The following is a 13,091-nucleotide window of genomic DNA, read 5'->3' on the forward strand; positions in this document are numbered from 1 at the left end:
GAAGTTGAAAAAAAAAACAGCGAACTATAGTGACGTCTTTGTCAATGTTAAAAATGTTGTTACTGAAATCGGCAAAGGCTATTATATGAACCCAGGGTCCTACATACAGCAGCCGGGTAGATGTGAACCTAGGGCCCTACATACAACGGTCGGGGAGATGTGAACCTAGGGCCCTACATACAGAGGTCGGGGAGATGTGAACCTAGGGTCCTACATACAGAGGTCGGGGAGATGTGAACCCAGGGCACTACATACAGCCGGGGAGATGTGAACCCAGGGTCCTACATACAGGGGCCGGGGAGATGTGAACCTAGGGCCCTACATACAGAGGTCGGGGAGATGTGAACCTAGGGTCCTACATACAGAGGTCGGGGAGATGTGAACCCAGGGTCCTACATACAGAGGTCGGGGAGATGTGAACCTAGGGTCCTACATACAGAGGTCGGGGAGATGTGAACCCAGGGCACTACATACAGCCGGGGAGATGTGAACCCAGGGTCCTACATACAGGGGCCGGGGAGATGTGAACCCAGGGCACTACATACAGCCGGGGAGATGTGAACCCAGGGTCCTACATACAGCCGGGGGGATGTGAACCTAGGGCCCTACATACAGCGGCCGGGGGGATGTGAACCTAGGGCCCTACATACAGCCGGGGAGATGTGAACCCAGGGCCCTACATACAACGGCAGGGGAGATGTGAACCCAGGGTCCTACATACAGAGGTCGTGGAGATGTGAACCCAGGGTCCTACATACAACAGCCGTGGAGATGTGAACCTAGGGTCCTACATACAGAGGCAGGGGAGATGTGAACCTAGGGTCCTACATACAACAGCCGGGGAGATGTGAACCTAGGGTCCTACATACAACAGCCGGGGAGATGTGAACCTAGGGTCCTACATACAACAGCCGGGGAGATGTGAACCTAGGGTCCTACATACAACAGCCGGGGAGATGTGAACCTAGGGTCCTACATACAGAGGCAGGGGAGATGTGAACCCAGGGTCCTACATACAGAGGTCAGGGAGATGTGAACCCAGGGTCCTACATACAGATGTCGGGGAGATGTGAACCCAGGGCCCTACATACAGAGGCAGGGGAGATGTGAACCCAGGGCCCTACATACAGAGGCAGGGGAGATGTGAACCCAGGGTCCTACATACAGAGGTCAGGGAGATGTGAACCCAGGGTCCTACATACAGAGGTCAGGGAGATGTGAACCCAGGGTCCTACATACAGAGGTCAGGGAGATGTGAACCTAGGGCCCTACGTGAAACACCTGATGCGATACCGACTCGGCCATTTAGCGCGGCCCCCGGCAGTCTGTTGGCGGTGACGGTGGTACAGATGGGGGTCCTTGATTAGACATTGAGCCCCGGGGCAGACAAGGGTCGCGTGCTGTGGATGGTTTGTTCCATTAACCCCCAGCAGTAGCGCGTGGAGACACCCCCTCCACGAACCGGTGGTACAACTCCCTCCCCCAACCGGTGGTACAACCCCCTCCCCCAATCTAGCGTACCCCCAACCCTTTCCGTGGTTGCTGATGCGTTAGGCTGTGTTGATGGCGTCGGGCGAAATACAAGTGTAAATTGTCTCACCTTTAAAGTCTCACTTTCTATTTTATCAGCTAGCCTCATCTATGCAAGCACGCACCGTGCAAAATAAAACGACACAAAAATTCTTTGAATCGTCTGAGCTTCAAAGTACAAGAGAAACACCCCCTATTCATGGTTATTCAGTTTATATCTTCAAATGAATTTTTACTTTTCACACTTCCAAAAATATTTAAATAATATTTCGCGGCCTTTTAAAACGTAACCACAATAAAACACATTATGATCTTTTAGGTTTTCTATACTTTAATTAATTCCAATTTAAAAAAAAAATATATATCACCTGCTTAAATTAATGAGCTAGAAAGGAACACACCGGCAACTAATTGATACAGATGTACAATTATGATCTTCTTGCTTCGACGTATTATTTCATGTACACAATGTACACGGTACACAATAACATTTTTTTTTTTTACACATTTAGGTACACAAACCATAAGATATGGTTCATTTTTATTTTACCCGTAGAATTTCCGTGTTCGTCTTATTACTAGAAGATACTAAAAAAATAACGAAATCTAACCCTTAAGGTCTGCCATAGATTTTCGGCTGGTCAGTACTCGAACCCATCTCAAGTAGGCCGGTATGAGGTGGTCGAGTGCGGGCTGAATAGACCACGCGGTTGTACCCGTGTTTGAATGCGTGTCAAGAATCTCATCTCTCTACAAGGTGCTGGATCGCGCCCTGCCCGGCCAGGGGAGGGGAGGGGGCCCGGGGCGGACAACTGACCACCCACAATACGAGCAGGTCATAATGAAAAGACAGGAAAATACACTCTCAACTGTATAGCACTCTCAGTGGCCTGACGCCAACAGCCGAAAAAACAAAGTTACGGCTGGTGAACGAAAAGGTGACACAACCGGCGGTGTGACACTTTAATTAAACTACTCCCAGCTCTTAGGTGGGACAATTGTCGTCTGCGTCGTGTCGTCTGGCTGATGACCGCGGTCATCATTGAGATGACCGCGGTCATTATTACAAATGATCACCTACAGAAATTACATCCGCGTGGCCCCAGTGGTCAAACATGGAATTCCTTCAGTTTGCTGGTGATTTGATTACACGCTATTATGTAGGTCTGGGTTTGTACCATTTATCACGATAGTACCCATATGTAAAAAAATTGTACCCTATCACGATAGTGTATGCACATTAGTAAAATTATACAATTCATTAGATAGTCTACATCGGTACAATTGTACAATTCATTACGATAATGTACATTTGTTAAACTTATCACCCCAGAAACGGCTGTGTGAGTAAGGCCAAACCTGTTTCTTCAGATGTAATGAATCTAATTCATGCACGGAAGTCTTTTTTTTTTATACATATTGTTGCGAATTTGCATACATGACATTTCGTTTTAAGTTTTCTTATTACTGCTTTCATCAAGCAAGTTTTAATTTAAATAATTTTTTATTCTACAGTAAAAAAAAATGCAAGTTTTACCAGAGCAGCCCAGAGATTGTAGCATGCGCGTGCATGTGATGTAGGAGGTACTATCAGTATCAAGCCATGCACATGGAGTCACTTAAGGATTACATTTACACGCTGACCAGCAAAGCGTAAAACAACCTTGTCACATGGTCCTGTAGCCACCAGATCACATGACCAACCGCACCTGATTTTCATGAAAGGGGAAATATATTTTCTGTGGATTTTAATTTTTTGAAAGTTTATACACCGTGGTTTTCTACCATAGCACCCTCTGTCAAGATAGGAATCGAACCCCAACCTTAAAGGTGGTCATCTCACCTAAACACCCACTGCCAAGATAGGATTCGAACCCCAACCATAAAGGTGGTCAACTCACCACACCACCCTCTACCAAGATAGGAATCGAACCCCAACCATAAAGGTGGTCAACTCACCACACCACCCTCTACCAAGATAGGAATCGAACCCCAACCTCTGATCATGATGGTCCAGTGTGCGGGCTGTGAGCGCCCGATACTGGACAGGTTCCTGCTCAACGTCCTTGACCGAGCCTGGCATTCGGCCTGCGTCAAGTGTTGCGACTGCAAGAGTAACCTGACGGAGAAATGTTTCTTCAGGGACGGCAAACTCTACTGCCGCACGGATTTTTTCAGGTCAGTCTTTTCTAGATCTGGTCAGTCTTTTCTAGACTAAGTCAGTCTTTTTTAGAATAGGTCAGTCTGTTCTAGAACAAGACTAGGATTTAAATTATATTTAATTCATAATTTCAATAGGCCTATATTGTCTAATATATAATTTTAGTAAATCATAAATTATAACTTGTGCACTTTATACATTATAATGCCTGTAAATTGTAAATTATAATGTCCGTTAATCATACATTATAAATTTAGCGATTACTAGAGTTGTTTAACAGAAGTACTTTCTAGTTCATAAAGTCAGTAATAACCAATGTCTAACGTCATTAGAATCTTGTTGAACATGTTAGAGACTCATGGCTTGTTCAAATGTTCACCGGACACACCATAATAGTTGTATAAATAGTAGAACTTGTGTAGCGAATGAAAACATAATACATCTTTCTGGATTTAGTCTGGTAGAGTTGCTATGAAACCAAGAAATAATCAGTGGCTTAATGACACAACGTTTAATTAAGCTTTTTCTCAACACCTTAATATTACCAACACCACAACTGCAACTATTATTTGGGGATATCGCAGTAATCAAATTTATCACTCAAAGCTTCTGTTTAGTTTACATTGTATATATGTGAAGGATATTATCTAAATAGAAATATTTGGAGTTTGGCCCTACCGATAAAAATACGCTTCACATTTTTTTTTATTTTGTAAAGTGTGTAGTTTCTTCTTTAATGAACATAAATCACAAATTAATTAAGTGAACAGTGTGAAATATTATCTACAATTTTTCTGAGTAATAATATCAACACAATTTTTTTTTTTATATTGTTGAGGGAGAAAATATGTAATAATAAAAATGGATTAAATTTCAACTAAAAACAAAGTAATTCAGAACAAATTTTTTGTGTGCCATAACTCGCCAACAGACCCGCACTTAGCTGAAGATGAAGGTCACATTTTTTATTTTTGATGAGATCAACTCAACATTTCCCACCTCGAATGTTAGTTTTGGCTGGTCAGATTTTGTTTACACAGGACAAACTTCATGCGATCTCAACAAATCATTTCATTACGCTATAGCAAATCACGATGCGCGTAATCGCCCGGCATATAAGCTATCATTCAGCATCAGCAGCACATAAATTAGTCTTTAATTAGCTGGGTGTAATGAGATGAAATATTTTAAATTGGGGAATAAACGTGCGGGCTGTCAGGCGGTGTTAATGATTGGAGTTGAGCTAGTTTTATGAGGGACGGGTCGGTTGTTTCATAACGCCTGACCGCTGGGGTTGGTGTAGAACAGTGGTTGTTTCATAACGCCTGACCGCTGGGGTTGATGTAGAACAGTGGTTGTTTCATAACGCCTGACCGCTGGGGTTGATGTAGAACAGTGGTTGTTTCATAACGCCTGACCGCTGGGGTTGGTGTAGAACAGTGGTTGTTTCATAACGCCTGACCGCTGGGGTTGGTGTAGACCAGTGGTTGTTTCATAACGCCTGACCGCTGGGGTTGGTGTAGAACAGTGGTTGTTTCATAACGCCTGACCGCTGGGGTTGGTGTAGACCAGTGGTTGTTTCATAACGCCTGACCGCTGGGGTTGATGTAGACCAGTGGTTGTTTCATAACGCCTGACCGCTGGGGTTGGTGTAGCCCAGTGGTTGTTTCATAACGCCTGACCGCTGGGGTTGATGTAGACCAGTGGTTGTTTCATAACGCCTGACCGCTGGGGTTGGTGTAGACTAGTGGTTGTTTCATAACGCCTGACCGCTGGGGTTGATGTAGACCAGTGGTTGTTTCATAACGCCTGACCGCTGGGGTTGGTGTAGACCAGTGGTTGTTTCATAACGCCTGACCGCTGGGGTTGATGTAGACTAGTGGTTGTTTCATAACGCCTGACCGCTGGGGTTGATGTAGACCAGTGGTTGTTTCATAACGCCTGACCGCTGGGGTTGGTGTAGCCCAGTGGTTGTTTCATAACGCCTGACCGCTGGGGTTGATGTAGACCAGTGGTTGTTTCATAACGCCTGACCGCTGGGGTTGGTGTAGACTAGTGGTTGTTTCATAACGCCTGACCGCTGGGGTTGATGTAGACCAGTGGTTGTTTCATAACGCCTGACCGCTGGGGTTGATGTAGACCAGTGGTTGTTTCATAACGCCTGACCGCTGGGGTTGATGTAGACCAGTGGTTGTTTCATAACGCCTGACCGCTGGGGTTGATGTAGACCAGTGGTTGTTTCATAACGCCTGACCGCTGGGGTTGGTGTAGACTAGTGGTTGTTTCATAACGCCTGACCGCTGGGGTTGATGTAGACCAGTGGTTGTTTCATAACGCCTGACCGCTGGGGTTGGTGTAGACCAGTGGTCCTCACACGGTTGTTAGAGGCGACTGGCCTAAAGATATGTAGCACTGGTCTTAAGTTATGTAGCACTGATCTTAAGATATGTAGCACTGGTCTTAAGATATGTAGCACTGGTCTTAAGATATGTAGCACTGGTCTTAAGATATGTAGCACTGGTCTTAAGATATGTAGCACTGGTCTTAAGATATGTAGCACTGGTCTTAAGATATGTAGCACGGGTCTTAAGATATGTAGCACTGGTCTTAAGATATGTAGCACTGGTCTTAAGATATGTAGCACTGGTCTTAAGATATGTAGCACGGGTCTTAAGATATGTAGCACTGGTCTTAAGATATGTAGCACTGGTCTTAAGATATGTAGCACTGGTCTTATGTTATGTAGCTCTTGTCTTGAGACGTATTTGTTGTGGTCTTTAAAATTATTTAGCCCCGGGTTTAACTGGAGCACTGACTTTCGTAAATGACCTCTCTGTTCTCAAACTACTTTCATGAATCGATGTAAATCAACAAGGTAAATGTCATAAATTAAACGGCATGTCGGTAAATTTTTTTCAATAGCATTTTTTCCTGAAGGGTGGGCGTGAGGGGGGGGGGGGGGCATCATTAGGGAGGGGACATTAGAGTGAAGCACTGAAGTGGAGAACATTAATCGACAGCTTAAGAAAACACGTAATGTGAGACGCCAATTATGAAAGAAAATCTTGCCGTATTTTTACCAGTAAAGGTTGTAGAGGAGGGTTGGGGTTTATAGCGGCTTATTTCTGGTTAGCTGGTTACAACCGTTTAAACCGGTTAACCGGCATGACTTCCGGTAAGCCGGCATGAAATCCGTTTAGCCGGCGTGAGATCCGGTTAGCCCAAAGGTCATTTCGCACCGGTTAAACTACGATGTTTCTGATCTCAGGTCAGTGCAGACTTGAGGTCTATACAGTCAGGTAACAATGCAAATCTTTCGGTCAATTTACACCAACAGTTCAGGTCATTTGGACAACTTGACCCAGTAAAATTAATTTGGCAACATGTGCCGAACATATACAAAAAATGACTATAATATGCGTGTTTAGTTGAACTCTTGTGAGTGAAGTATGTGCTCGCTTTTTTGAGAAGGCCCCCTATCAAGTTCTTTGACCTTGCTAGTTTTTATCAGTGTTAGGTTTTGTATGGTGTGCTTCGTGACGTAATGTACGCCCCTTTGTGACTCACACTGGCTAGAATGTGCTCACGTTTTGTAGAGAGATGGTCACGGTACACTTGTCACTAGGCCGTATAGACTTGTCACTAGATTATGTAGACTGGTCGCTAGATTATGTAGACTTGTCTCTAGACCAAGTATACTTGTCGTTAGATTATGTAGACTTGTCACTAGACCAGGTATACTTGTCGTTAGATTATGTAGACTTGTCTCTAGACCAAGTATACTTGTCGTTAGATTATGTAGACTTGTCACTAGACCAGGTATACTTGTCGTTAGATTATGTAGACTTGTCACTAGACCAGGTATACTTGTCGTTAGATTATGTAGACTTGTCACTAGACCAGGTATACTTGTCGTTAGATTATGTAGACTTGTCGCTAGATGATTATCTATACTTGTCACTAGACCAGGTATACTTGTCACTAGATTATGTAGACTTGTCTCTAGAAAAGTTAGACCTGTCACTTGTTTTCGTCATTATTTCTGAGCAAATAACAAAAACGTCAAAGTTTGGAAACGTCAGACAAACTTGTCGTTTGATGGTTCTCTGAACTGACAGATGAGACAAGAGTGTGATTGACAGTTCACTGACAGGCAGTTTAATGACTGACAGTTAAATAAGACCGGACATTGACTTATAACTTGGGCTGGACAATGACGGACAACGTAAATCGGCCATGGAGTGACACATGAGGCCGGACATTGGCGGACAAGTGAAATGGGACAAATGATGACCTAGAACAGGGCATTGACTTATAACTTAGACCGGATATCGGATGATAACTTAGACCGGACATTGACGGACAACTTAGACAATACATTGACGGACAACTTAGACCGGACAATGGCGGACAAGTGAGCAGTATTGAACCGACAAGTGAGCCCCCTCCCACCCCCTCCCACCCCAGCAGCACCACCGGGCCGGGTACATTATTGATGAGCGTGCACAAAGTCAGGCGAGCCCGTGGGTCTCCGGTTACCGCACATAAACCCGAGAGGGGTGAAACGGCTAGGGTTGCGGGTATCACGTGACCGGTCTGGCCGAGGTAAAAATATCCCCGTCTCCAATTTTTATTCAACAATTTTAGTCTACGATTACAACTTAAGACGCCGGCACAATCACGTACCAAACACAAACACAATGGCGACATTGTACATTAATACACATTGACAATATTTATTGGGTGAGCAGCTATAGCACGCGCTTCACTGGAGCTGCGTTATGTGCTTTGTTGACATGACTTGAGTTTGAAAAGGGCAACACCTTGTCAATAAGACTGATATGAAATTCATGCAAATGGTCGGTGGTGTGGGGAGGGGGTGGGGGTGCTGCAGTATATGAGAACCGTGGGTTAAATGAATGAATGAGTCACAGCTAATCATATATTGGATGATTCCCTTTATGTAAATTATTGAATGATTTGTTTTGTAAATACGATCGACAACTCTATAAGCATTGGAAAGTGTTCTGTTAATGACATCAAGAGTACCGGGACTTAAATTCACATAGACATGAGATAAAAGTAGTTCAGGCATATTAATACATCAGTACTTTTCTAAAATATTCAAAACGTAGTGTATTATTTTTATTTTGCAAAATATTTCTGTATTTTTATTTAGAAATGTTTTTAAGTATTCATTTTTCAAAGAAATAGTTGTTTAAAATAATTCTTTCTGTTTGTCAAAATATTTATTTTTTGAACATTTCCTGTTTGTAGAATATTTGTTCTAAAATATCTTTTTGTTAATGAAAATATTTAGCCGTACACAGCTGGCAACAAAGTATACGAAACCGGTTCGATTATCCAAAGGAAAAGATTAAAAAATATACCCCCACCCCACCCCTCCCTGGGCTGCGTGTGTTTACATTCAACACACATGCTAAAGCAACAAATGTTGTTGTTCCAACTTTTATTGGTGTTGTTGTTGTTTTAGTTGATCCGAGAAGGCTAGCCTTCGCAACATGTGTTGTTAAATAAACCACTGCACCATGCTTCTTTGTTTCATGCATACACACGCATAAAACTGCACACTCCAAAACTACTCATCTCAGAACTAAGCGCCCTAAACTAGACACCCCGTAAATACACACACTAAAACTACACACCCCAGAATTGCACACACCAAAACTACACACCCCAGAACTGCACACCCCGAAACTACACACCCCAGAATTGCACACACCAAAACTACACACCCCAGAACTGCACGCCCCAAAACTACACACCTCAGAATCGCACACGCCAAAACTACACACCCCAGAATTTCACACTTCAAAACTACACAACATAAATCACTGAACAACAGACAACAAGCAATGTCTTATTATCAGTAATAATAATAATAATAATTTGTAAACACATTTCATGAATGGCCTTGGTCTAAATTTTGTGTTTGCTTTCTCCTACAGGCGGTACGGCACCAAATGTGCAGGGTGCTCACAGGGAATTTCCCCAAACGACTTGGTGCGCAGGGCGCGTAACAAAGTCTTTCACCTCAAGTGCTTCACGTGCGTGGTGTGCAGAAAGCAGCTCTCCACGGGCGAGGAGCTGTACGTCTTGGAGGAAAACAAATTCATTTGTAAAGAGGACTATATAAATAGCAAATATGCGGGTGAGTCTGATCTTTAGTTTTCAAAAATAAAAAAAATAAAAAAATCTTTTAAGCCATTTTTCAGCCATTCAGTACGTCATATCTGCAGCGAATTATTTATGCAGTTGGAAAAATGATACTCTCCTAACCGTGGCTGCACGCGCCGACACGATACTCTCAAAGACATAACTAATCGATAATTTAACATTCGCATGATGAATCGTTAATGACAGATACCATAAAAAGAAATTAAAAAAAGGTAGTTAATGTTTTTAATCAGGTCATGAACAGACTGAGAGATACACACACAAAAATTGCAAGGAAAGTTTTTAAAAGTTATTTTATTATGCGCGTTGAAAAATAGCTTTTGAAACTGCTTAAAATAGAAGACGTAGTTTTAAAAAGTTGTTACAAATTTTTCTCTTCTGACCCGGAGAATGGGCAGAGCGTGACTGGCACAGAGCCCTATATTGTATCAGACGCCCGTAAGACCTGGCATAACCAGGCATTCTCCTCCCCTCCCCATGCGCCCCTTCCCTGCCCATCGCCCGTATAAAGTAACTACGGCCGGCGTTTGTCGCTTAATAAACTTATCGAAATATCTGTCTACGCCATCTTTCATAGATGGCGCCACCAGCCCGTGTGCTACCACTCTTGTACGACCGGCAAGCCTATCAATATCTCCATCTCCGGCTGCCGGTTGCCGGCTCTAGTGCCTCTACTCGCCACCATAGCACCCCCTCCCCTTTATTGGCTGGGTGTTAGGAGTACGTTAAGCGTGTGACAGTCTCCATCAAAGCCTGGGTACTGGCAACTGCTGCGCACAGAAGAGAGAAAATAGAAACTCTGTTGTTTAAACTTGGCCTGTTACGGAACTTTGCGGGCGATTAAAGAAAATTGAAACCGCTGATAGTTATCTGATCTGCCTTGTTGAATATGATGTAGTGTGGTGTGTGAATGTGGGAGGGGGAGGCAGACTTTAGGGCGCATGGCGTAGTGACAATACTAGTCGCATAATGACTGCTGGGTGTGTCATACTGTTGATGTGCTGACATTTATATTTAATGGCGGGTCCTTTGAAAACTTCTCAATATCCGTCAGCCATTACTAAACAGTTGTGGTTAATTATGGTGGGGTATGGCTGGTTAATCCCATTTATAATCCCACAAACCATAAAGTGGTAGGACACTACTCTCTACAACAGGGCCATGAGACACTACTCTCTACAATATAATAGGGCCATGGGAACTACTCTCTATAACAGGAACATTACTCTCTACAAGAGGACCATGGGATACAACTCTCTACAATAGGGCTATAGGACCTACTCTCTATAACAGGGCAATGGGATACCAGAGGGCCCATTGTTTACAATGCATGATTGCACTTTGTGCGCCGACTCGCCAAATGCTGGGATTGTGTTCTAGGCACAAGTCATTTGAATAGAATATGACTTCATCTGGATCCAAACCTAACCCCAGTAACACATCTAACTAACTACAATATGACAAACATCCTTGAATTTCAGCAACCTAGTGATTATAGGTCAATGTTTGGCTCACAAAATAAATAATAAACTTCCGTCACACACGTTGTAGAAAATATTTGAAGATGGAGCGATATTAAAGTAAAGAAAAAGGACACGACATACGATGGAAGTGTTGAGACGGGTGTTCAGTGGGTGGGGGGAATGGGGTGTGTATAGGGGTGGGAATGCTGGAGATGTGTGTGAGGGTGGGGGAGTGCTGGGGGTGTTGAGGTGCCATGTGTCTGTTGAAGAGGTGCAGCGTGAAAGAGGGCGGGGGTTGAAGTGGGCTCCGGCGTGTTTGGAGGGCCGTGACACTGTTCTAGAGGCCCACGACGAGATCTCGCGGACACCACGACGAGATCTCGCGGACACCCGGCCAACAATCGGACCACCGGGCCACCACGCCTTTTCCCAACGACTGAAAACCCACTTGAGGAAGTTGTTAAGTTGCTGTCGAGGGCGTATGAAAGCGGGGCTAGTGGTCATCGTGGCTACTGGTCATTCAGTGTCCGAGCTACTTTCTTTCACTTCAATTTCTCAATCGTCTGCTCCCTCCTTCATCGACCCCCCTCTCTAGCCCCATTCAGCGAGTTGTTTTATTTCTTCGGACCCAGTCTCAGGACGAAATCTTGTGAACGAAATTTTGTGGACGAAATTTTGTGGACACCAAAGATTTTCTCAAACACCTGATGTCTGTGATTGTTCGCCTCAGCTCAAGGCCAGCAACACCAATCTTTCAACCACAATCTTTCAACAACAATCTTTCAACAGCAATCTTTCAACAACAATCTTTCAACAACAATCTTTCAACAGAAATCTTTCAACATCAATCTTTCAACAACAATCTTTCAACAACAATTTTTCAACATCAATCTTTCAACGGCAATTTTTCAACAATCTTTCAACAACAATCTTTCAACAGAAATCTTTCAACATCAATCTTTCAACAACAATCTTTCAACAACAATTTTTCAACATCAATCTTTCAACAGCAATCTTTCAACAATCTTTCAACAACACTCTTTTAACAACTATCTTTCAACAACAAATATTTGTCATCGTTTGCTACAGCAACCACCCTTTCACCATTTCACCCACAAACCCCTTACGTCGATGACGTAATAAAATCAGTGCAGTACTCACACTGATACACGCAAACAGATTTTTTATTCTTAGTCTTTACCCCACCCCCCCTAAACTCTAGATAGCCTATAAATATTTGATACAAACTATTCTCTTAAGGCTGAACTAAATTTTTTCAATACAAATGCTCAGGGTTATGTTGGCTGACTGCTCACCTTACACCATATACCATCCAGTCGTCAGGTTTATTTTAACGAGAGTGAGCATTGTTGATGCCTACCCCCCCTCCCCTTTAGGTCTGCCTAAAATCACATACAAATAAATGCTGGTAAAATTTCGGGCCCCTATCAACCCCTCTTCTGTCCCCCCCTACCCCCCCCCCCCCCATCTGCCCCTGCACTGTTTACTTACCATCGAACAATAAGCCCTTGACCACGAGGGTCTACAGCAGACACATTTGGGCAGAGGAGGAAGTAAAGGTCTCGTGTCACGTGATTGGTTTAATTAATGCGTCATTCCACGGACGCATCTGCGCTGATTAACTTTGCTATTTATAGGCCCTGATCAGGAAACAACAACATGCCACAAGTGAACTTTATCCAGGCGAACTATTTGACACAAAATTAATGCATAAATAA

General features: G+C 43.5%; 1 protein-coding gene across 1 annotated transcript in view; it reads left to right on the plus strand.

Annotated features, from left to right (window-relative positions):
* The window catches only part of LOC131951970 (LIM/homeobox protein Lhx5), a 110,693-nt gene that overhangs the window by 8,704 nt on the left and 88,898 nt on the right, over positions 1-13,091 (plus strand). The window contains exons 2-3 of the mRNA XM_059314440.1: positions 3,046-3,708; positions 9,661-9,863. Coding sequence (XP_059170423.1) covers positions 3,536-3,708; positions 9,661-9,863 — 376 coding nt within the window. The 5' untranslated portion in view covers positions 3,046-3,535. The remainder of the gene's footprint in view (positions 1-3,045; positions 3,709-9,660; positions 9,864-13,091) is intronic.

Source organism: Physella acuta, unplaced genomic scaffold (assembly GCF_028476545.2).
Source record: "Physella acuta isolate Inbredline_101_S28 unplaced genomic scaffold, ASM2847654v3 ptg000841l, whole genome shotgun sequence".
Lineage (NCBI taxonomy): Eukaryota > Metazoa > Mollusca > Gastropoda > Physidae > Physella > Physella acuta.